Consider the following 25,793-nt stretch of genomic DNA (forward strand, 5'->3'; position numbering starts at 1 on the left):
TTAGGAAAAGACACTGAGATGGCTGGTCATTTAGACAGTAAAGACAAGGTTGGCAGTACTATAATAATTCTATAGCTCGGACTCACAGAAGGAATCTTGAACTTCTAAAAGTGCTTTTCTAAAAGAGAGAGCTTATAATGACATAATAATTTTTAAAAAGCACTCCATGTCCTTAAACTGTCTTGAGAGAACATTTTCTTCCACATTATAGATTCACTGTTTCTGAAGAAATACTTTTGATGCCCAGAAAATCATTTTCAAACAATTGTTAAAAGAGGGTTATCATTTCTAAGCCATGAAATATGGCAAATAACAACCAGGAAATAAAAAAAATGTTTTCTCTTGTGTTTGAAAAACAAAGGAAAAGTAAATTATCTCGATACAATATTTTGTTTTCTACAAGACATTTTTATCTGTCATGCAGTTTGACAAAATTGGTAATTAGCCTTGGTCATTTGATGGTGATTTTTTTTGCACTTATTTTCCTCTATTAGTCACCTTACTTGCTAATCTGAATGTTAGTTTTTTGTAATGGTCTTCTAATTCTTTAGATTGTGCTAGGGAAAAAAAGACTCGCAGTAACCCAGCACTAAACTCTAATCTAGTTCCTTCTAGCATCCCAACCTACACTAGTTACTAAGCATCCTTCTGTGAAAAGCAGGAGCCTAGTGAGGTGTAGAGGAAAGAATATGGTCTTCCAGTCAAAGACAGGGTGCTTGTGTTTAAAAAGGTCCTTGCCTGGGCAAGTTACAGAACCTGTTTCAGTCTCCAGTATAAAATGTAGAGATGGACCTTGGTTTGCTAGACTAAGTGTCTAAAGTGAACCTTATATAAGAGATGCTCAGTAAATTTTGAAAAGCATTGATAGTAGAACCATCATGCTTTAAAAATCTCGGCAGCCAGGCATGGTGGCCCTGCCTATAACACAGCTTCTCAGGAGGCTGAGGCAGGAGGATCACAAATTTGAGGCCAGGCTGGGCAACTTAATGAGACCCTGTCTCAAAATAAAATTTTAGAAAGTGGGTGGGGATGTAGTTCAGTGGCACAGTGCCCCTGGGTTCAGTCCCCAGTACAATGAGGAGGGGGTAGAGGAGAGGGGAGAAAGGTAAAGCTACATTCCCAGCCCATTTTATTATTTTTGTAATTCTCACAGTTAAAGGTATATCAACATTTTATTTATATTCACATACACAAATGTACACGTGGCAAGAAGTGTCTATGTTATGTGTATGTGTATGTCAGAATATTTTTTTATTAGCTACACATGACATTACAATGATCTTGGCAATTCATACATTTGAATCAATTGGGGTATAATTTCTCATTTTTCTGTCAGAATATTTTAAATCCTTCAGATAACACTGAGAAGCATGGACTGTTTAAAATGATGTTATGACAAACCATTTTTTAAATTAATTTTTTTATTTTAAATGACAGTAGAATATATTACAATTCTTATTACACATATAGAGCACAAATTTTCATATCTCTATAAAGTATATTCATACCATTTTGTGTCTTCATACATGTACTTTGGACAATAATGTCTATCACATTCCACCATCATTTCTAACCCCATGCCCTCTCCTTTACCCTCCCACCCCTCTGCCCTATCTAAAGTTTCTCTATTCCTCCCATGATCCCCCTCCCTACCCCATTATGAATCAACCTCCTTATATCAGAGAAAACATTTGGCATTTGTGTTTTGGGGGGATTGGCTAAGTTCACTTAGCATTATCTTCTCCAGTGCCATCCATTTACCTGCAAATGCCATGATTTTTATTTTCTTTTATTGCTGAGTAATATTCCATTGTATATATATGCCACATTTTTTAAATCCATTCATCTATTGAAGGGCATCTAGGTTGGTTCCACAGTTTAGCTACTGTGAATTGTGCTGCTATAAACATTGATGGGGCTGTGTCCCTATAGTATGCTGTTTTTAATTCCTTTGGGTATAGACCAAGGAGAGGGATAGCTGGGTCAAATGGTGGTTCTATTCCCAGTTTTCCAAGAAATCTCCATACTGCTTTCCATATTGGCTAGACCAATTTGCAGTCCCCCCAGTAATGTATGAATGTACCTTTGTGCCCACATTTTTGCCAACATTTATTGTTGTTTGTCTTTAATAGCTGCCATTCTGACTGGAGTGAAATGAAATATTACAGTGGTTTTGATTTGCATTTCTAATTGCTAGTGATGATGAACAGTTTTTCATATATTTGTATATTGATTGGTTGTATATCATCTTCTGAGAAGTGTCTGTTCATGTCCTTCACCCATTTATTGATTGGGTTATTTGTTTTTTTGGTGTTTAGCTTTTTGAGTTCTTTATATACCCTAGAGATTAGTGCTCTATCTGATGTGTGAGGGGTAAAAATTTGCTCCCAAGATGAAGGCTCTCTTTTCACCTCAGAGATTGTTTCTTTTGCTGAGAAGAAACTTTTTAGTTTGAGTCGATCCCATTTATTAATCCTTGATTTTAATTCTTGCATCAAAGGAGTCTTATTAAGGAAGTTGGGGCCTAATCCCACTTGATGGATATTAGGGCCTACTTTTTCTTCTGTTAGACACAGGGCCTCTGGTTGTATTCCTAGGTCCTTGATCCATTTTGAGTTGAATTTTGTGCATGGTGAGAGATAGGGGTTTAATTTCATTTTGTTGCATATGGATTTCCAGTTTTCCCAGCACCATTTGTTGAAGAGGCTCTTTTCTCCAATGCATGTTTTTTGGTGCCTTTATCTAATATAAGATCATTGTAATTATGTGGGTTAGTCTTTGTGTCCTCTATTCTGTACCATTGGTCTACCAGTCTGTTTTTGGTGCCAATACCATGCTTTTTTGTTACTATTCCTCTGTAGTATAGTTTAAGGTCTGGTATAGTGATGCCACCTGATTCATGCTTCTTTCTGGGGATTGCTTTAGCTATTCTGGGTCTCTTATTTTTCCAGATGAATTTCATGACTGATTTTTCTATTTCTGTGAGGAATGCCATTGGGATTTTGATCAAAATTACATTAAATCTATATAGTGCTTTTGGAAGTATGGTCATTTTGATAATATTAATTTTGCCTATCCAAGAGCAAGGAAGAGATCTTCTTTCCCTTCTAAGGACTTCTTTGATTTCTTTCTTTATGGCTCTGTAATTTTCATTATATAGATCTTTCACCTATTTTAAGTTGATTCCCCAGTATTTTTTTTTTTTTTTTGGCTATTGTAAATGGGATAGTTTTCCTTTTTTCCCTTTCTGAGGATTTGTCACTGATAGACAGAAATGCCTTTGATTTATGGGTGTTGATTTTATATCCTGCTACTTTGCTGAATTTATTTACTAGTTCTAGAAATTTTCTGGTAGAACTTTTAGGGTCTTCTAGGTATAGAATCATATCATCAGCAAATAGTGCCAAATTGAGTTTTTCTTTGCCTCTGTGTATCCCTTTAATTTCTTTCATCTGTCTAATTGCTCTGGCCAGTGTTTCAAGAACTATGTTACATAGAAGTGGTGAAAGAGGGCATCCTTATCTTGTTCCAGTTTTTACCTTAAATTTTTCTCCATTTAGAATGAAATTGGCCTGGGACTTAGCATAGATAGCCTTTATGATGTTGATATATGTTCCTATTATCCCTAATTTTTCTAGTGTTTTGAACATGAAGGGGTGCTATATTTTGTCAGATGCTTTTTTCTGTGTCTGTTGAGATGATTATATGATTCTTATCTTTAAGTCTATTGATGTGATGAATTACATTTATTGATTTCCATGTGTTGAACCAACCTTGCATCCCTAGGATGAATCCCACTTGATCGTGGTGCACAATCTTTTTGATATGTTTTTATATTCAATTTGCCAGAATTTTATTGAGAATTTTTGCATTTATGTTCATTAGAGATATTGGTCTGAAGTTTTCGGGTTTTTTGATGTGTCTTTGCCTGGTTTTGGAATCAGGATGATATTGGCCTCATAGAATGAGTTTGGAAGTGCTGCCTCTTTTTCTATTTCCTGAAATAAATTGAAGAGTATTGGTATTAGTTCTTCTTTAACAGTCTTGTAGAATTCGGCTGTGTATCCATCTGGTACTTGGCTTTTCTTGGTTGGTAGACTTCTGATGGTATCTTCTATTTTGTCACTTGAAATTGATCTGTTTAAATTATGTATATCATCCTGATTCAAATTGTTTTACTCTAGAAATTTGTTGATGCCTTCGATATTTTCTACTTTATTAGAGTACAAGTTTTCAAAATAATTTCTAATTATCTTCTGTATTTCTGTAGTGTCTGTTGTGATATTTCCTTTTTCATCACATATGTTAGTAGTTTGAATTTTCTCTCTCCTTCTCTTCATTAGCATGGCTAAGAGGCTATCAACTTTATTTATTTTTTCAAAGAACCAACTTTTTGTTCTGTCAGTTTTTCAATTGTTTCTTTTGTTTCAATTTCATTGATTTCAGCTCTGATTTTAATTATTTCCTGTCTTCTTTTTGTGTTGATTTTTTTTTCGACCATGCCACATTTTATTGGAAGACCTAGAAAAATCCAGACACGCATATGATCTTAAATACAAATCATCTATACATTATAGAGTACAAAAATATTTTCTTAAAAATCTTGAATTTTACCAGATACGGTGGCACACACCTGTAATTCCAGTGACTTGAGAAGGCTGAGACAGGAAGGATCACAAGTTCAAGGCCAGTCTTGGCAATTTAGGTAGTCCCTTTCTCAAAAATAAAAAGGGATGGGGATATAACTTAGGGATAAAGTACCTCTGGGTTCAATCTGCAGTACCAAAAAATATATATATATATATACACACACATTGAATTCAATGTATATGAGTACACTTATTAATTTAGTGTTCCAAAGCATTTATCTTTGAAATAACTAACTAGCCCTTTGTTTTGTTTTTTTTTTTATTTTTATTTTTATTTTTTTTTCAATAAGAAATGATTTAATATAAAATGTACAAATTTCTTAGTATGAGGACTTCCACAGAACAGGAAGACTGGAACAACTAAAATGATTTTCTTAAAAAAACAACATTCTTCTTACGTTGTCCCTGATACTCAACACTCAAAAACAAATCTGTACAAAACTAGGAACAAAGAAAAGGACCAGAGAGGACGTTAATGTTGCAAAGTCTTAGGACCTACTCTAACCTTCTGTCCTCACCAAGACCCTCCACTAACAGTGCTGAGGGTTTCCCTTCTCTCTCCCTTTCCCTCCCACCTCTCATCCCTGTGAAATGTTAATCTTCTTCTCCTGCTCTTCGTCCCTACTCTGATCTTAGTTACTCTCCTTATATCAAAGAAGACATTTGGCATTTGTTTTTTAGGGATTGGCTAGCTTCACTTAGCATAATCTGCTCTAATGCCATCCATTTCCCTGCAAATTCTATGATTTTGTCGTTTTTTAATGCAGAGTAATACTCCATTGTGTATAAATGCCACATTTTTTTTATCCATTCGTCTATTGAAGGGCATCTAGGTTGGTTCCACAGTCTTGCTATTGTGAATTGTGCTGCTATGAACATCGATGTAGCAGTGTCCCTGTAGCATGCTCTTTTTAGGTCTTTAGGGAATAGACCAAGAAGGGGAATAGCTGGGTCAAATGGTGGCTCCATTCCCAGCTTTCCAAGAAATCTCCATACTGCTTTCCAAATTGGCTGCACCAATTTGCAGTCCCACCAGCAATGTACAAGTGTACCCTTTTCCCCACATCCTCGCCAGCACTTGTTGTTGTTTGACTTCATAATGGCTGCCAATCTAACTGGAGTGAGATGGTATCTTAGGGTGGTTTTGATTTGCATTTCTCTGACAGCTAGAGATGGTGAGCATTTTTTCATGTACTTGTTGATTGACTGTATGTCCTCCTCTGAGAAGTGTCTGTTCAGGTCCTTGGCCCATTTGTTGATTGGGTTGTTTGTTTTCTTATTGTCTAATTTTTTGAGTTCTTTGTATACTCTGGATATTAGGGCTCTATCTGAAGTTTGAGGAGTAAAGATTTGTTCCCAGGGTGTAGGCTCCCTATTTACCTCTCTTATTGTTTCTTTTGCTGAGAAAATACTTTTTAGTTTGAGTAAGTCCCATTTGTTGATTCTAGTTATTAACTTTTGTGCTATGGGTGTCCTATTGAGGAATTTGGAGCCCGACCCCACCGAATGTAGATCGTAGCCAACTTTTTCTTCTATCAGACGCCGTGTCTCTGATTTGATATCAAGCTCCTTGATCCATTTTGAATTAACTTTTGTGCATGGCAAGAGAAAGGGATTCAGTTTCATTTTGTTGCATATGGATTTCCAGTTTTCCCAGGACCATTTGTTGAAGATGCTATCCTTCCTCCATTGCATGCTTTTAGCCCCTTTATCAAATATAAGATAGTTGTAGTTTTGTGGATTGGTTTCTGTGTCCTCTATTCTGTACCATTGGTCCACCCGCCTGTTTTGGTACCAGTACCATGCTGTTTTTGTTACTGTTGCTCTGTAGTATAGTTTGAAGTCCGGTATCGCTATACCGCCTGATTCACACTTCCTGCTTAGCATTGTTTTTGCTATTCTGGGTCTTTTATTCTTCCATATGAATTTCATGATTGCTTTCTCTATTTCTACAAGAAATGCCGTTGGAATTTTGATTGGCATTGCATTAAACCTATAGAGAACTTTTGGTAATATCGCCATTTTGATGATGTTAGTTCTGCCTATCCATGAACAGGGTATATTTTTCCATCTTCTAAGATCTTCTTCTATTTCTCTCTTTAGGGTTCTGTAGTTTTCATTGTATAAGTCTTTCACCTCTTTTGTTAGGTTGATTCCCAAGTATTTTATTTTTTTTGAAGATATTGTGAATGGAGTGGTTGTCCTCATTTCCATTTCAGAGGATTTGTCGCTGACATACAGGAATGCCTTTGATTTATGCGTGTTGATTTTATATCCTGCCACTTTGCTGAATTCATTTATTAGCTCTAATAGTTTCTTAGTAGAGCCTTTTGGGTCTGCTAGGTATAGAATCATATCATCTGCAAATAGTGATAATTTAAGTTCTTCTTTTCCTATTTTTATGCCTTTAATTTCTTTCGTCTGTCTAATTGCTCTGGCCAGCGTTTCGAGAACTATGTTGAACAGAAGTGGAGAGAGAGGGCATCCCTGTCTTGTTCCAGATTTTAGAGAGAATGCCTTCAATTTTTCTCCATTCAGAATGATGCTAGTCTGAGGCTTAGCATAGATTGCTTTTACAATATTGAGGTATGTTCCTGTTATCCCTAGTTTTTCTAGAGTTTTGAACATAAAGCGATGCTGTACTTTGTCGAATGCTTTTTCCGCATCTATCGAGATGATCATATGGTTCCTATTTTTAAGTCTATTGATGTGGTGAATAACATTTATTGATTTCCGTATATTGAACCAGCCTTGCATCCCAGGGATGAATCCTACTTGATCATGGTGCACAATTTTTTTGATATGTTTTTGTATCCGATTCGCCAGAATTTTATTGAGGATTTTTGCATCTAGGTTCATTAGAGATATTGGTCTGTAGTTTTCTTTCTTTGAAGTGTCTTTGTCTGGTTTAGGTATCAGGGTGATGTTGGCCTCATAGAATGAATTTGGAAGTTCTCCCTCTTTTTCTATTTCCTGAAGTAGCTTGAAAAGTATTGGTATTAGTTCTTCTTTAAAGGTTTTGTAAAACTCTGCTGTATACCCATCCGGCGCTGGGCTTTTCTTAGTTGGTAGTCTTTTTATGGTTTCTTCTATTTCCTCAATTGATATTGGTCTGTTTAGGTTGTCTATATCCTCCTGACTCAATCTGGGCAGATCATATGACTTAAGAAATTTATCTATGCCTTCACTATCTTCTAATTTATTGGAGTATAAGGATTCAAAATAATTTTTGATTATCTTCTGTATTTCTGAAGTGTCTGTTCTGACATTGCCTTTTTCATCCCGTATGCTAGTAATTTGAGTTCTCTCTCTTCTTCTCTTTGCTAGCATGGCTAAGGGTCTGTCGATTTTGTTTATTTTTTCAAAGAACCAACTTTTAGTTTTGTCAATTTTTTCAATTGTTTCTTTTGTTTCGATTTCATTAATTTCAGCTCTGATTTTAATTATTTCTTGCCTTCTACTTCTTTTGCTGTTGTTTTGCTCTTCTTTTTCAAGGATTTTGAGATGAAGTATGAGATCATTTATTTGTTGGTTTTTTCTTTTTTTAAGGAATGAACTCCAAGCAATGAATTTTCCTCTTAGAACTGCTTTCAATGTGTCCCATAGATTCCGATATGTTGTGTCTGTGTTTTCATTTATCTCTAAGAATTTTTTAATTTCCTCCTTGATGTCTTCTATAACCCATTGATCATTCAGTAACCTATTGTTCATTCTCCAAGTGATGTATGCTTTTTCCTTCCTTCTTTTATCGTTGATTTTCAGTTTCATTCCATTATGATCAGATAAGATGCATGGTATTATCTCTACTCCTTTATATTGTCTAAGAGTTGCCCTGTGACATAATATATGATCTATTTTTGAGAAGGATCCATGTGCTGCTGAGAAAAAAGTGTAACTGCTTGATGTTGGGTGGTATATTCTATATATGTCAATTAAGTCTAGGTTATTAATTGTGTTATTGAGTTCTGTAGTTTCCTTATTCAACTTTTGTTTGGAAGATCTGTCCAGTGGCGAGAGAGGTGTGTTGAAGTCTCCCATGATTATTGTATGGTGGTCTATTAGACTCTTGAACTTGAGAAGAGTTTGTTTGACGAACATAGCTGCACCATTGTTTGGGGCATAAATATTTATGATTGTTATGTCTTGTTGGTGTATGGGTCCCTTAAGCAGTATGTAGTGTCCCTCTTTATTCCTTTTGATTAACTTTGGCTTGAAATCTATTTTATTTGATATGAGTATGGACACTCCTGCTTGTTTCCGAAGTCCATATGAGTGATATGATTTTTCCCAACCTTTCACCTTCAGCCTATGTATGTCTTTTCCTATCAAATGCGTCTCCTGTAGGCAGCATATTGTTGGGTCTTGTTTTGTGATCCATTCTACTAGCCTGTGTCTCTTAATTGGTGAGTTTAAGCCATTAACATTTAGGGTTATTATTGAGATATGGGTTGTTCTTCCAGCCATATTTGTTTATTTCTGTTACTAAACATGGTTTGTTTTCCTCTTTGATTATTTCCCCCCCCTTTACTGTCCTACCTCCCACTGTTGGTTTTCATTGTTATTTTCCATTTCCTCTTCCTGTAATGTTTTGGCGAGGATGTTTTGAAGAGATGGTTTTCTAGCTGCAAATTCTTTAAACTTTTGTTTATCGTGGAAGGTTTTAATTTCATCTTCCATCCTGAAGCTTAATTTCGCTGGATACACAATTCTTGGTTGGAACCCATTTTCTTTCAGTGTTTGATATATGTTTTCCAGGATCTTCTAGCTTTCAGAGTCTGTGTTGAAAGATCAGCTGTTATCCTGATTGGCTTACCCCTAAATGTAATCTGCTTCCTTTCTCTTGTAGCTTTTAAAATTCTCTCCTTATTCTGTATGTTGGGCATCTTCATTATAATGTGTCTAGGTGTGGATCTCTTATGATTTTGCACATTCGGCGTCCTGTAGGCTTCTAGGATTTGGGATTCTGTCTCATTCTTCAAGTCTGGGAAGTTTTCTCATATTATTTCATTGAATAGACTGCTCATTCCTTTGGTTTGGAGCTCTGTACCTTCCTGTATCCCAATGACTCTTAAGTTTGGTCTATTACTGTTATCCCATATTTCTTGGATGTTCTGCTCATGGTTTCTTAACAGTCTTGGTGAGCTGTCTATGTTCTTTTCCAGTTGAAATACTTTGTCTTCATTGTCTGATGTTCTATCTTCTAAGTGTTCTACTCTGCTGGTAGTATTCTCCATTGAGTTTTTAATTTGGTTTATTGCTCCCTGCATTTCTAGGATTTCTGTTTGTTTGTTTTTTATAACCTCTATCTCCCTGTATAGTTGATCCTTTGCTTCCTGGATTTGTTTGCGTAATTCATTGTTGAAGTGATCTTTCATTGTCTGATTTTGCTGTCTAATGTCTTCCTTGATACTCCAGATCATCTGAAGCATGTATATCCTGAATTCTTTATCTGACATTCCATCTGCTGCAGCTGTTACCTCTTCTAAAGTTGCGTTGACCTGCATTGCTTGTGGTCCTTTCTTTCCTTGTCTTTTCATACTGCTTGCGTATGTTTCCTGCAGGCGCGGGCGGCGGCTCTGCTCTCTCCTTATTCCAATTGGGGTGTCGTGACTACCACGCCGGCAGGTCACTGGGCCTGTTCTGGGTGCTGGCGGCGGCTCTGTTCTGCCCCTACTCCAATTGGAGTGACGAGTGTACCACTCCGGCAGGCCACCGGGCCTGATCCGCCGGTCGGTTGCAAGTTTGCCTACCCTGCAGGCGCGGGCGGCGGCTCTACTCTGCCCCTACTCCAAATGGGGTGACGTGTCTGTCGTACCGGCAGGCCACTGGGCCTGTCCCGCTGGTCAGTCGCAGATCTGCCCACCTTTCGGGCATGGGTGGTGGCTCTGCTCTGCCCCTACTCCAATTGGGGTATCGTGACTACCCCGCCTGCAGGTCGCTGGGCCTGTTCCTGGCATGGGCGGCGACTCTGCTCTGCCCCTACTCCAATTAGGGTGGTGTGTGTACCACGCGGGCAGGCTCCTGGGCCTGATCCGCCAGTCTGTCGCAGGTCTGCCTACCTTGCAGGCGTGCGCGGCGGATCTGCCCTGCCCCTCCTACCACGCCTGCGGACCACTGGGCCTGATCTGCAGGTTGGTCACAGGTCTGCTCACCCTGCGGGCACGGGTGGCGGTTCCGCTCCGCCCCCACTCCCATTGGTGTCACGTGACCACCACACCGGGAGGGCCTGATCCGGGTGTGGGCGAAGGATCTGCTCTGCCCCTACTCCAGTTGGGGTGACGTGTGTACCACGCTGGCAGGCCACTGGGCCTGACCCGCCAGTCTGTCACAGGTCTGCTTACCTTGCAAGCGCGGGCGGCGGTCTGCCCTGCCCCTCCTACCACGCCCGTGTACCACTGGGTCGCGGGTCTGCCCACCTTGCGGGCGCTGGTGGCAGCTCCGCTCCGCCCCCTCTCCAATTGGGGTCACGTGGTCACCACGCTGGCGAGCCGCTGGGCCTGCTCCGGGCGCTGGCGGCGGCCCGGCTCCTCCCCTCTGGCTCGACGACAAATTGAGGAGACTCGGGTGTCTGTGCCTCACCCCCCCTACCAGGAGACCAACTGTTTCTGTCGCCGCTGGTATTGATGAAGTTCTCTCCTCCGCCGCTTTCTGCAGACATCAGATCTCTGCCATGTTGGTATCCTATGCGAATGGCAGCATTTCGTTCCCCTTGCTGGGCAACCAAAGCAACGGGTGAGTCCTGACCGGCCCTCAGCAGGACCCGGACCGAGAAGCAGTTTCCGCGGGCTCCTAGCCCTGGGCCAGGGCAGTTCCGGGAGCCGGAACTCGGCCACTCCGTGCTCGGTGTATGCTCCGATAAGAGTAGGCTCCAAGAAGCAGCCCCCGCGGGCTCAGTTCCGGGAGCCGGAACTCGGCCGCTTAGTGCTCGGTGTCTTTTTTTGTTGATTTGTTCTTCATTTTCTAGGGCTTTGAGATGTAATATAAGTCATTTATTTGTTGACTTTTTCTTCTTTTAAGGAATTAACTCCATGCAATGAACTTTCCTCTTAGAACAGCTTTCATACTGCCCCAGAGATTTCGATATGTTGTATCTGTGTTCTCAGTCACCTCTAGAAATTTTTTAATCTCCTTGATGTCTTCTGTAACCCATTGTTCATTCAGTAGCATATTATTTAGTCTCCAGGTGTAAGAGTGTATTTTATTTCTTATTTTATCATTGATTTCTAATTTCATTTCATTATGATCTGATAGAATTCAGGGTAGTATCTCTACTTTTTTATATTTGCTAAAAGTTGCTTTGTGGCATAGTATATGGTTTATTTTAGAGAAGGATCCATGTGCTGTTGAGAAGAAAGTGTATTCTCTCATTGGAGGTTGAAATATTCTATATATGTCAGTTAAGTCTAAGTTATTGATTGTATTATTGAGTTCTGTAGTTTCTTTGTTCAGCTTTTGTTTGGAAGATCTATCTAGTGATAAAAAAGGTGTGTTAAAGTCACCCAAAATTATTGTGTTCTGGTCTATTTGACTCTTAAACTTGAGAAGAGTTTATTTGATGAACGTAGATGCTCCATTGTTTGGGGAGTATATATTTATAATTGTTAAGTCTTGTTGGTGTATGTTTCCCTTGAGCAGTGTGTAGTGTCCTTCTTTATCCTTGTTTATTGACTTTAGCTTGAAGTCTACTTTATTTGATGTGAAGATGGAAACCCTTGCTTGCCTTCGCTGTCTATGTAAGTGGTATGACTTTTCCCAACCCTTCACCTTCATTCTGTGGATGTCTTTTCCTATGAGATGAGTCTCTTGGAGGCAGAATATTGTTGGGTCTTTTTTTTTATCCAATCTACTAGTCTATGTCTATTGATTGGTGAGTTTAGGTCATTAACATTCAAGGTTATTAATTGAGACATGATTTGTATTCCTTGCCATTTTTGTTTACTTTTGGTATTTAACGTGCCTTGGTTTCTCCTCTGATTAGATTTTCCTTTAGTGTAATACCTCCCTCTGCTGATTTTCATCATTGTTTTTCATTTCCTCTCCGTGGAATATTTTGTTGAGGATGTTGTGTAGTGCAGGCTTCCTAGTTGTAAATTCTTTTAACTTTTGTTTATCATGGAAAGTTTTTATTCATCATCAAATCTAAAGCTTAGTTTTGCTAGATATAAGAATCTTGGTTGGTATCCATTTTCATCATAATGACAATTTATTTCAATAGCAATCAGTGACCAGCCTTGGTGCACGTGCCATGCAAGAAAAGAGGTAGAGACAGATAAACAGCCCAAAACAAGTCGAGCTCATGCTCCTCTGAGTTCATATCCTCATCGCCTTTTAAAGATAAAAAATAATGAAAATAACGTCAAAGATCTTCAGGATTAAAAATATATATATATATATATTTTGCCTAGGCAGACTAGAATTTTTTGAGGCCTGGGTCATAAGGGATTTTTTTTCCAAAGCAAAATGATAAGTATTTCATAATTCTGTTTCAGAATTTATTATTGTCTTTAAAACTTCAAAATTTATTTAAATTAAAAATTGATATTAGTGTGTCACCTATGAATCTATCCTAGCTAGCTATGTGATTTTTAAGTAACATTAAATTTTAATTAGCTTATAGTTGTGGTATTTGGAATTCCTTTCATCTCTTACACATGAGTCTCACAGTTCTTCCCTGACATTAATCTTCACAGCATACTTCTAATGGCACTTTTATTGTAAGTATATTTAGAGAGCCGATAAATTGAGCCTCTCAGACTTCCAAAGGTCAAACCATTGATTCAAGCTGCACAGTGAGCTATACAGTGAACCCGATATCTTTTATTCCTGATTCATTTGCTGTAACCACTAAACATATGTTTTTTTTTTTCTTTGCTACCTTGACTCCATCATTTTAAGAGTCTGAATTAAATTCCTGAAGGATTTCAATGTGTTGTGGTCTGTTTGTCTTCTGGCTAGTTCACCTAAAATTTTTCTGTAGCACAATTTACACAGTCATCTATTACCCCGTATATTTATGACTTTCTGATGCTATACCTTAAGAAAAGATATTAAGAGCAAAATAAGTGACTGATTTCTGATTACAGAATAGTTAATGGTTCAGGGAAAGAATCTTACAATAATTCAGTTCTTCTATGGGTTAGAGGTGGGAATTAGATTATATTTATTAAATTTCCTGTTGTCTAAAATCAGCAATTATGTAGATTAGAATTCTGAGAATATGGGACTGCTCTTCTGCTAGTAGCTATAGTCATAGGACGCCTCCTTTTTTCTTAAAGAATACCATCATTTTCCTTTTACAGAGCATTTTATAAAGTCAAATCACTTTAACCCTGAGTATGGGCCAGGTGTTCTCAGGCTCGCCCTGCTCTTGAAGTGACTTTGCACTCCATTTCACTTGTTTCAATGGAACAAAAGATAGTTCTGTTCTTTAAGTAATAAATTTTAAGTTCCTTTAGAAGGGAATAAAAAGTTAATTGAAAGAAGCTTTTTAATGCTGGCTGGAAATAAATCAATTATGGTCATATTTTCCTTCAAACCACTTCCCCCTCGGTTCACTTCAGCATATTTCAATGAAACTCAGAACTAGTTATCATTCTAGTAAATGAAAATATTGGGAGAGAGGAGAATAAAAATCAAAGGAATTTATTGCAGGACAAAGAAGCCACGAGTGGAAGTATTTGAATGAATCACATCATGAAGTTTATTTATTTGCCATTTTAATTTAAAATACACTATATTTTTTAATAGAAGAGCATACAGAAATATTGACTCATTAGTTCTGAGTAAATTGCATCTGTAATTTGAGAAAGCTTTTGCCTCTAGATTCCCTTACATATGTCCATTGGTTCACGTATTGATTCTCCAGTAATTCACTCAACAGTGATTTATTCAAACTTTACAAAATGCCAGGCACCAACTGAGTACCAAAGTTAAAGCTGTGTCCACTGTCATGGAATTTCCAGGCTAAGGGGAATAAGAACATTTATTAAACAATATGCTGAAAGTATGTTAAGTTGCAATGCTATTTAGTAGTATGCAACAGGAGCATAGGGCAGTCTGGCCTCTGGAAGACAAAGAGAGCTTCCTGGAATAGGTGACTTTTTAAGTGAGAATTAAAATCTGACAAGTGTTGTCAAGGGAAAGAATAACCATGACTATGTTGTAATACACACAAATTACAGAGAACCTTGGTCTTAGAATTCTGTTCTAAAACACCATAGTACTAATCACTATGGGGTTTTTAAATTTATCATGGATAACCAATACTCCAAATTTTGCACCACTAAAATGTTAAATAATATAAGCCACAAAACCAGTTTTTGTATCATTAGATCTAATTTCTAATATCAATTTAGAATTTGAAATTTTTATTAAAAATAAAACTGCATTTAGATAGTTTATTGTGATAATCATAACATAGTAACATCTACCAGGTTTCATTTATTTGGCCTCTGGTCACAGTGCCAAGGGGCCAACCATTATCTAACTGTAAAACAGCATGGATGCTGAACACGGTGGTTCTCACCTGTAACCCCAGCAATTTAGGAGACTGATGCAGGATGTTCATAAGTTTGAGACCAGCTTGGCAAATTAGCAAGATCCTGTCTCTAAATAAAAAATAAAAAGGACTAGCATGTAGTTCCATGGTAAAACTACTCTGGGTTCAATCCCCAGTGCCCAAAACAAAACAACACAGCATTGTTGAGGTTAATTTATAAGAAATTAAATTTTTTCAGGATTATCTTCTGTTCTTTGCCTAGTGCAGAGAACAGAAGTTGTATAAAATAATTACTAGCGGGACACAGTTACATACCTGTAATCCTAGAGGATCAGGAACCTAGAGCAGGAGGATGGCAAGTTCAAAGCCAGCCTCAGCAACTTAGGGAGACCTTGTCCCAAAATAAAAAATAAAAAGGATTGCGGGGATCGGGGGGAGGTATGTGGCTTAGTGGTTAAGCATCTCCGGGGTTTAATCCCTTGTACCAAAAAATAAAATAATTACTAAAATTCACTCAGCACTTACTAGCTGCCAGATTCTATTTTAAAGGTTCTGTGCATACTAACTCACACAGTTCATAGCAATCCTATGGAGTAAATGCTGTGATTATTTCCATTTTATTAATGAGAAAATAGAGGTACAAAAGCACAGATATTCTCCCTAGGATCACCCAGGTGTTATGATTGAATAGCCTTCAAAGCCAGAAATTCTGCTTCTAATGCATAATAGTAGTTAAGAATGTGGATTTTTAAAATCACATTGATTGATACAACTATAATATTTTTTTATTTTACATTATTGACACAACTATTATGTTACATGATTGATATAACTATTATGTTATTTTATAGTTTTAGACATTTGTAATTCTTAAATATTGGTAGTTTTTAACAAAGCATGATAAAAGTATGGTTACTAGGTTTAATGTGAATGCGAAAATCTCAGCACTGCATACCCAATGCCTGATTAGCATTGCTCCTAGGTATTTGTATGACCTTGGACAAATTGCCTTCTCTGAACCTTGGTTTCCTCATTTGTCAAATAGAGATTATAATATTTACCTCAGAGTTTAATCAGAAAAAATAAAAGAAGTAAGTATAATTGTAAATATAATAAATATAATTTTCTATTAAAAGATGAGAACTTTCCTCTCTGCATTAGAGGCCTTAATACTTCCATGACACAAATCTCCTGGGTGCCCAAGTGAGTATTAGTAAAGTATTATCTCATTCTACTCTCCACTGACCTTTAGAATTTTTCCAGTTGAACAAAGCTAGTTAAAACTTCCACTATAAATTAAACACATTCTCTTTGTAAAAGAAAAAACATATATCATTCAAACTATTCATAGCAGGGATGAGGGGGCAGATAGGGAGTTCATCAGTGGGATCCATGTGTACCACTACCTGGCCATCAAACATTACAAGTGTGCTCAAAACAAATAGTTCCTGTTATTTATGTAAATTTCATCCAGATAAACTCAATTGGTCTATCTTCTGAGACCCCTAAATTCTTAGCTATTTTCCTGCATTTCATTTCCATTCTTCTACTTATCTGTCTACATTAGCAATATAGAAAATTAAAATTAAGTGTTAGCCAGAAGACCTCTTTATTAAATAGCTTATACTTCTTTATTAAATAGCTTTAATATATAGCTTATATTATTGATACAACAATGTTTTCTTATTTTACATTTTTAGACATTTGTAATTCTTAAACATGGGTATTTTTTAAAAGAGCATAATGAAAATTTGGTTACTAGATTTAATTTAGATATTACTTTGATCAATTTAAGACCCATTTCAGCAAATTACCTGAAATAGCATATTTGCATTAAGTTTCTGGTTGATCTATCTGTCTACTTTTCTACTCATTAATATCCTATTACCAATGTGGACAGAGATTCTAATTTGGGGAAGGGAGTTTGCTGGTTAGATAAACAAGACCAAACTTCCCTACAAGAATGGCAGTTCTCTGATGAATAACCAACTCTGTCTGTCTTTTCTTTCACCATGTTACAAAGCCTCCTTCACCTCCAGGAAAGGAAAAACAGAGAATCTGGCATTGGGTGTGCAAATTGGAGCTAAAAACTGCTGGCTGCTCCTCACAGAGAGAAGTTGAATTGCCAGGATGGTCTGAGAGGGAGGCTAGGAAGAGAAAGGAGAAGCCAGTGACATGAAGACAAACTGTGTGCTCTGTGATGTGATGTCATTGGGATCACCACATAGTCAGAGCACCACATAGTCAGTCTTGAATTCACAAGAAGCTGGGGCAGGATGAGCCCTTTGAGGCAATGGGTAAAGAACTGACTGACCCACCTGAATCAGTCTGGGGTGAACCAGAGTTGACTCAGTTCATGCAGAGACAAGAACTTGAGCAGTGGGGCTGGGAAAGCAGGTCTCAGGCATCTGAGGCCTGTGAAAGTGGGTCTGAAGCCAAATTTATTCAGATTTCTGAGGAATAAGGAACCACTCTTCCCCTCGCAGAGTCTGCAGGGCTTAGGTAACCAAGTAACATCTTGAATCCAACAATAACAAATAATGTTAACTATTATTATACATCTTACTCCATTCGGGCTAATATTGAATCAGAACAGAAGACACATTGAGCCCATAGAAGTGCAAGCCATTGGCCCTGCACCACCGGAAGCAGAAATGTTGGGATGCTTCCTAGAGCTACTTTGCTATTTCATGCTAAAATTAAGCAGAAAGGAAACAATGAAATTGAATGAGTTTTTTAAGACAGAAGCTGCTCAGAAGAATGAGACAACCTGGGTTCTAATGTCATACCTACCTTTTTGCAGCTTTTGTTCCTGGGAGACTTACTTGCCCTGTCTGAATGTGTTTGTCTATTAAAAGTCATTGACCTGATCCCCTTCTACTAAACTATTTCACTGTATTCTAAGTGCTTTGTCTTAGGGAAAAGCAGATGTTAGAGTGAGTTCATGAGGTAAGTGGTAATGCTTGGGGACTTTAGGTGACATGATAAAGTGTCAGCTACTGCTTGACCTTCATCTGCGGGAAGAAGCAGAGGGAATGAGGGATAAAACCGCGTCTATGTAAATGTTGTTAGGCCACATGAATGGAGTCTTTTGAGGGGTATATACTGGGGACTTAGCCCGGGGACACTCCACCACTGAGCTATATTTCTAGCCCTTTTTGTTTGTGTATTTGTTTTAAGTACCGGGAATTGAACTCAGGGGCACTCGACCACTGAACCACATCCCCAGGCCTATTTTGTATTTTATTTAGAGACAGGGACTCAGTGAGTTGCCTAGCGCCTTGCTTTTACTGGGGCTGGCTTTGAACTTGTGATCCTCCTGCCTCAACTTCCCAAGCTGCTGGGATTACAGGCATGTGTCACCATGCCCTGCTTTTTGTTTTGTTTTGTTTTTCTACTTTGAGATAGGGTATCACTATTTTGAGATAGGTATATGCTTAGGTGCTGGAGTCTTTAATCCTCTAAGGTAACCACTCTTCCCCTCGCAGAGTCTGCGGGGCTTAGGGTCTTTCTTGGAAGCTACTGAAGTTCTCATTCCTGGCACTGTCCTTCACACACGACCCCACCCCTGCTTCTCCCCTCCTGTCACTCTTACCTTCTCTTTTCAGTCCTCACATCACAGGTTGACCTGGACTTGGAGGGGACAACTGCTGGTTAACATCTCTCCCACCTTTTCCTGGGTCCCCTCTCTGCCCACCAAAGACACCTTTGCTGGAGCTAGGACCAAGATCCATCTCTGGCCATGAGATTTATTTCCAGTCTCCTAGTAGGGCAGCCTGGCCATCTTAGTGTCTCAACCAGCCTACATTGTGCTCACATCCTTGAATGTACTTAACTCATTTGTGTAGAAATTAGTGTGGAAATGTAGAGAAGACATATAATCAAGGATGAACAGTGCACAAATAAAATTTCAATGATTACTTATGCATGCATGTGCGCGCGCACGCACACACACACACACACACACAAACACGATGAATAGTGCACTTGGCCATCCCACACAGACTAAATAAAGGACAGTGGAGCTGCTACACAGGGTCATTAGTGTAAACTGAATCTCCCTTCCATCAAAGTTCTTAAACTGAGGTGCGTGTATCCTTGGGAGTTTACAGAAGTGTGCAGGGGTACAAAATCACAGAGGATCTAGGGCAGTAATAACACTTAGAATTTGGGCATAGGATTCTTATTTTATATTTTATTTGTCTGCTACATTTATGTAGAGTTTGAGGCTAAGTATTTTGACCACTTTATACCTCCTATCTTCACCCAAGTTCATGTTTGCACCCATCTGCCATTAGAGAACTAGAATGGAAAACTAAACTCAAATAAAATATATATAGTGTGTGTATAGTTATAAGAAGAGAGAGAGAATGTGGATAAATATGAATGGAGAGCTGGACACCATTTTCCTGACTCTGCCCTGAAAAATATTTCTGGATGTTGCTGGTTGGTGCCTCATTGCATTCAAAGAACAATCCTGTACTGGTTGTTATTTATCTAATTGTTGCCAAAGGCTCTGAGGCTCTGAAACCTATAAAACATGTCCCTTCCTCTCCGATGGCTGCTGCAGAAGAAAAATGGCTGTAGGCTGGTCTTGCTCACTGGTGAAGCCAGGGAGACCCTTCTGTGTGCTGAGTCACTGTCAGGAAGAAAGGTCCAGTGCACCCAGAGTTTCAGGGAGGTATCAGTGACCAACACTGCCTATTTTTAGTCTTTATTTTATTCTACATACTCACCCCCCAATCACCAGCTCCAGGGGTAGAGCAACCTAACCTCTGATGCCACATTGTGTTCTGTGTCACCCTTTCCATCTAGTGCCAAGCCCGTGCTACATGAAGTTATTTTCGTCTTCTGTTTGGATGATTTTTTTTTCTGAAAATGCACTGCTGAAAAGAAATAATTCTATTTTTAAATTACATTATGCTAAAAATGTAAAGTTCAATTCATTTTAAATTCCCAACGACAGAATGGAAAGCTATTGTGATTGAAGTGATGGTGAGTGATATTACTGCTGAATGACTTGTTTCCCTTTAGCACTCAGTCTGTGTGAGAAAACTACATTCCTTTCTGTCATTAAGTGCTCTTTCAAGTCGACCTTGAGTAGCAGTACCTGAAATAATTGCAAAAGCCTTAAGCGATGTTTTATGTTTTGTTAGAGTTCTAAAAGAGTATTTGGTGTACATATATGTATATAAAATAAAAACAGCCAACTATCTTTCTTAAAAGTCATTCCAACTTACTTTTAGCTTAAATATGGAAAAGGTCATTTGGGAGTAATATACTGGGAGTGGCCTTAAAATATAAAGTATGCTAGAGAAAACCCCATCAATCTACCTGTGGTTAAGATGTTACCTGCTTTGTTATCATCGATTAAATGTCCTCTGTGTTTATAAATGTGGAAGGCATTCAGAAGTAGATGGATAGGTTGTCCAATAAACATGAGACTAGCTACACACACTTGTACACACACACACACACACACACACACACCCTAGTTCCTGTTTTTGTACCTTTCTGATATGTGTATGTTTCTGTTATATGACATGTTTTACTATTATATAATTGTATAATATTATTAAAACTTTATTTGAAGGGGACTCATGATAATTTTGTCTTCATATATTGGAACAAATTAATACACTACAGGACATAGTTCATTCCTCATTAAGATTATGCTTTGATTTCTATTTATTATGCCTCTTCATGAGCTGTAAGAAAACTTTGCTCAAAAAAAGAAAAAAAAAACCAATAACAAAATAACCACAAACTCAATTAGATGTCTCCTTCAGTTATTATGTATATGTCTTTTTTTCTCACTCAAAAATGAGCTTTGAGTATAGGCACCTGTCATGTCTCATCTTTTATAGCCCATGAAATTCTCAGACCACTGAAGAACATGCAGTGGATTTTCTCTAGCTCTTAGGTGAATGAATTCATGCCTTTCAGGATCGCATAGCTTAGCTTTGGGTTTTTTTATGATTAAATCAAATTCTGACCCTTTTTTTTATTGAGCATTTGTTTAATGGAAGTGCCCAGGAACAAAGGGACATTGCTGTAAGCTTAAGAAGTAGATGAGAAAATTCTGTAAGGCTTTTCCTAGTATGTAAATGTTCGATACCATGTTTGTTTTTTTCTCCCTGAGGAATTTCTGATTTCCATATGGGATGTAGGAAGCTAGAGTCATTCCCCTATGCACAATTGAAACATCAGAGGGAAAACAGACATAGAGACAGAAGAAATATTTGACAAAATAATGGCTTAGAACTTTCAAAATTTAATGACATATACTAAACCACAGATGAAAGAAGCTGAGAATGCCAAGCAATAAAAATACTCAAACAAAAAGTGAATAATGTCCCCCTGCCCCAAACACCCACCTAGGTTTAAAATCTAGGCAAGTTGTTTTAGCTACTGTGGATTTCTTAAATTTACATATGAAATTTTTGATCAGCTTGTCAATTTATTGAAAGAAGCCAGGTGAAATTTAGATGGAATTAATGTTGAACCTGCTGACAATAAAACACAAAGAAAAAATCTTGAGACATCCTAAGGGGGAAAAAAAAAAAAGACATTACCTAAAAGAGGAAAAGTAAGAATTACAGTAGACTTCTTGTCAGAAACCATGCAAACCAGAAGACAATGAGTGACAATTTTAAAGTGTCGAAATAAAATAAAATAAAATAAAATAAAACATTTTAAACACAGAATCTTTAAAGTTAGAAAAAATACGTTTAAAAATGAAGGCTCAATCAACATGTTCTCAAACACAAAAATATGAAATACTCTGTAAGTTATAAGAAATTCTTCAGTTAAGAAGAAATGTGGTATCAGACAAAATCCTAGATTGATGCAAAGAAATAAAGAGTACTTGAAATGGAACAAATTAAGGTACATTTTTATTACTGACTTTTAAGAGATCTTTGTATATATTCTAGATATAAGTCCTTATCAAATGTATGATTTGGAATATTTTCTCCCATTTTATCAGTGATATTTTCATTTTATTAATGAGTAAACTGTGCAGCATAAAAGTTTTTAATTTTGGTTCTCAGAGTTGAACAGCACTTCAGCTTGAACATTCCTTTCACACTCCCTAGGAGACATAGAATGCTCCAAGGCACCCTCATCTGACTTGGGATGTATTTTTCTTGATACTATTTATTAAAGGTAAAATGCTATGAGTCATTTTTTCTTCTTATCATCTCCCTTTGATTCATTCAAGTAACAGTTTTCTTCAGTATCCAGACTTAAAGTCCTATGAATCTATTTATATCATAAACTCATGAGAAAATATTTAACTAGAAAGTGAAAAAGAAATGTCAAATTGAACAGCAGTGTGCTCTTATTTAGGCTTATTAAGCAGCCACAAAGAGAATTAAAATTGTAATATCCAATGTTGATGAAGCTATGAAAAACTAATACAGAATAGATGCCTATCAAAGCAAATAAAACTCAGAATGCTCTTAGAAAGCAATTTAGAAACATGCAGTTAGGGCCATAATGTTTCCAGTGACTAAAACATAAATCCAGGGCATTTATCATAATTAAAAATTTGACAGAAAAATATGAGCATGTTTACAAAGGTATTTACTTTAGTTTGACAATAAAAATTTGGATAGAATATTCAACCTGAGTATTCAACAATGTGGGACCAATTAAACAAATGATCACACTTGGCTTTGATAGAGGATAATCAACCTGTTCACAAGACAATAGTGAATATCATGTGAAAACACATGTGTTATGAACAAAAATCAGAACATTAAACTATGTAATATACTTTCAATTGCTTGGAAATATGTAAGTTTAAAAAAAAAGACTACGGAAACAGGACAAAATGAAAATAGTCATAAAGGTGATGAGATTATTGGAGCAATTTTTTATTTCATCTTAGGTTAAAGGTTATTTTAGAAATATGTAAAATCAAAGAGAAAAGGGGATCAAATTTTAGTCCCTTGATGTTCATATATTAAGGAGAATGTTAGGCAGATACTTAAGCAACATTTCTCTTCCTTGCTTGAAATCTCAGCATGAATTTTGTCTGGTTCCAAAGGGCTTAACCCTTTTTTTTTTTTTTTAAAGTAACTCTGGCTACCATGGTTATTCTTTGAAAGTCTAAACAAAGTTTTCATTGTTCCCTGGCAGCATCTCTTATTTGCATTAAACCATGAGTTATGATATTAGTGCATCCTGTTGTGGATTCTTTGAAGAAAGCAGACTCAATAGCTCTTTTTCTAGTTCCACAGTAAATGATAGTCCTCTTTCAGGGTGTATTCTGTTTCCAAGTTCTTATCCTTTTGTTACATACAAATGGCATATCAAAATTTTCCCATAATGGCCATCATTATTCTAAGTCAACAATTTTGTCATTTTACCAAGGAAAGTGCAAGAGTTGCCATCACAGTGTGATTTTAGGCAGGAAGTCGAATTTCTTCCAGAAGGTTAAGACCTCAGCAATTATAATAATCCAGCACAATAGTAAGATATTTTTCACTCTTCTAGAAAGAGACCACAAGCTTCACATGGCTTAGATTAATCTGGTAGGAATGCATGAATTATCTTTAGGTAAATTATATTTAATTTAGGTTTCTGTACATTCTGGAAAGTCATTTCTAAATGGGACATATAAACCAAATACAATGAAGACAGAAATATTCATTATCCTCTCTCTCTCAGTTTCTAGATACATTCATTCATCAGTGTTAAAAGTCCCACCTTTTAAGCCAGATCATGAATTCAAATCCTGATTATATTTATGTAAATCTGGACAAATTACTTTTTTATTCCTTAGTTTCTTCAGGTATAAAATAGACAACAGTAGTACTACATAGAAGCTTCTGAGAACTAATTGAATTAATGAATGTAAAGATCTTGGCACATTAAAAAAATGTTACTTCATTATTAATGTACATATTTTTGAGGCTAAGAACACAAATATAAAAATCTCCCAATTCCTACCCTTTAGATGACTTAGAAAGTGTTCTTTAAAATCACTTAACTCTGTAACTTAAACCTAAAACTGCTCTAAAAATCAATCTGTTTAAAAAAAATCAACTAAAAAACAACTTTATCACCCTCAGTGGAAGGAAGTTGTCCACTAGTTGGAGCATACAGGAAAGGGCTTTGCAGGTGTTTTAAAATGAGATTCTCATGGATCTAAGTTGGAATCAACTAGCAGCAGAAATGCACAAGGTCGGTGGGTTTCTTTTGATTCTGGGTACTTTATGGGACTTTCTTTTCTCTTCTTTGGAAAATCATTGCTGGTTGCAAATCCAGAAAGACTAGTAGACATCATCACCTTTCTTAGAGGGATAATTTTTCTAGATTAATAGCCATCATCTCCCTCCCACCCCACCCCCCGCCAAAAGTCTCCCTTTCAATATGAGAATGAGAGCCCTTAAGTCCAAATATGTTATTCTAATTATTTTTACAATGATATTGGAAAAAAGAAATCAAAGCCATTTTTACTTTTAACTTTTGTATCAAATGTGTCTAAATACATTAAGTCGGTATTCAAAGATGTGTCTTCTTCAAGATTTAGATTTACAAATGTTCATTTGATTAAATCTAATATGAAAATATTATGATTTAATCTTTGTTTTTGTGAGCTAATCTCTTAAAAGTTCTCCATCTTAAGTGTCTTATATTTTCAAGGATCTTTTATTCATTCAACCAGTACTTATATGATGTATATGCTGTACCTAGTACCATTGCTAGATATTAACTCCATGGGTCAGTCCCTTCATCTTTCTTACTGATAAAAATAATACAATTATTATATTATGTAATAATTATAAAATAAAAAATAAATTAATTAATCCTGTTATATACCTTGCTCTCTATCACATAGAATTTTGGATTGTATAAGCTAACTTGTGATTACAGTAACAGTCATTTTTCTCTTTTTCTACAGCATTATTGAATGGTTACCTCCTCTAGCTACCTGATGTGCTGATTTTGTCTGTTTTACTTAGTGATATCTGTTTTTCATTTTGAGGGTGAGCCTGGGTTGCCTGGAGCAGTAGGACAGAATGGAATCCCGGGGCCAAAGGTTAGTACAAATAAAGCCAAAAAGAATCATTCAACTCATGGATTTCCATCAGATTGTAGCTATCACAATTTTTTTTATATCCTTCTGATGGCACTCGGGTGGAATTTTTTTGTCAATAGTATAATATGCTACAGTATAGAACTTTGTGACTAATGAATAAATTATATTTGTGATTTTTATTACTGTTAAGTTAAAAAGGCAGAAAAACAAATAGGATATGATTGTCTAAAATCTTAATTCTGGGATAATTAACATAAGAAAACCCCTATTTCAATATGACTATTGTCATTTTACCATTTCATGAGCATATAAAAACATAAGTCCCCTACATACTGCCTAACATATACATATTTACAAACCTTCCTAAAGATGATGTTCGCTATGCCACTGTGGCTTTTCCTCAAGATCGGCCACCTTCAGCTTCTCCTCAACACAACCAGTTAATCAGATGAAGAGCAGAATAAAGATGTGGCATGTAAAAATTTAAAAATGAATGTAGCTCTGAATTACTAAATAGGGAAAAAATGTAACGAAGATTTTTTTTGGATCACATGTTTTCTTTGTTTCTTAAAGAACAAATGAATCTGTTAAATAT

The 25,793-nt window shown here is 36.8% G+C and overlaps 1 protein-coding gene across 1 annotated transcript in view; it reads left to right on the plus strand.

Moving 5' to 3' along the window:
• The window catches only part of Col25a1 (collagen type XXV alpha 1 chain), a 460,559-nt gene that overhangs the window by 358,713 nt on the left and 76,053 nt on the right, over window positions 1-25,793 (plus strand). Inside the window, exon 13 of the mRNA XM_071614023.1 lies at window positions 25,145-25,198. Coding sequence (XP_071470124.1) covers window positions 25,145-25,198 — 54 coding nt within the window. The remainder of the gene's footprint in view (window positions 1-25,144; window positions 25,199-25,793) is intronic.

Source organism: Marmota flaviventris, chromosome 7, assembly GCF_047511675.1.
Source record: "Marmota flaviventris isolate mMarFla1 chromosome 7, mMarFla1.hap1, whole genome shotgun sequence".
Classification (NCBI taxonomy): Eukaryota; Metazoa; Chordata; class Mammalia; order Rodentia; family Sciuridae; genus Marmota; species Marmota flaviventris.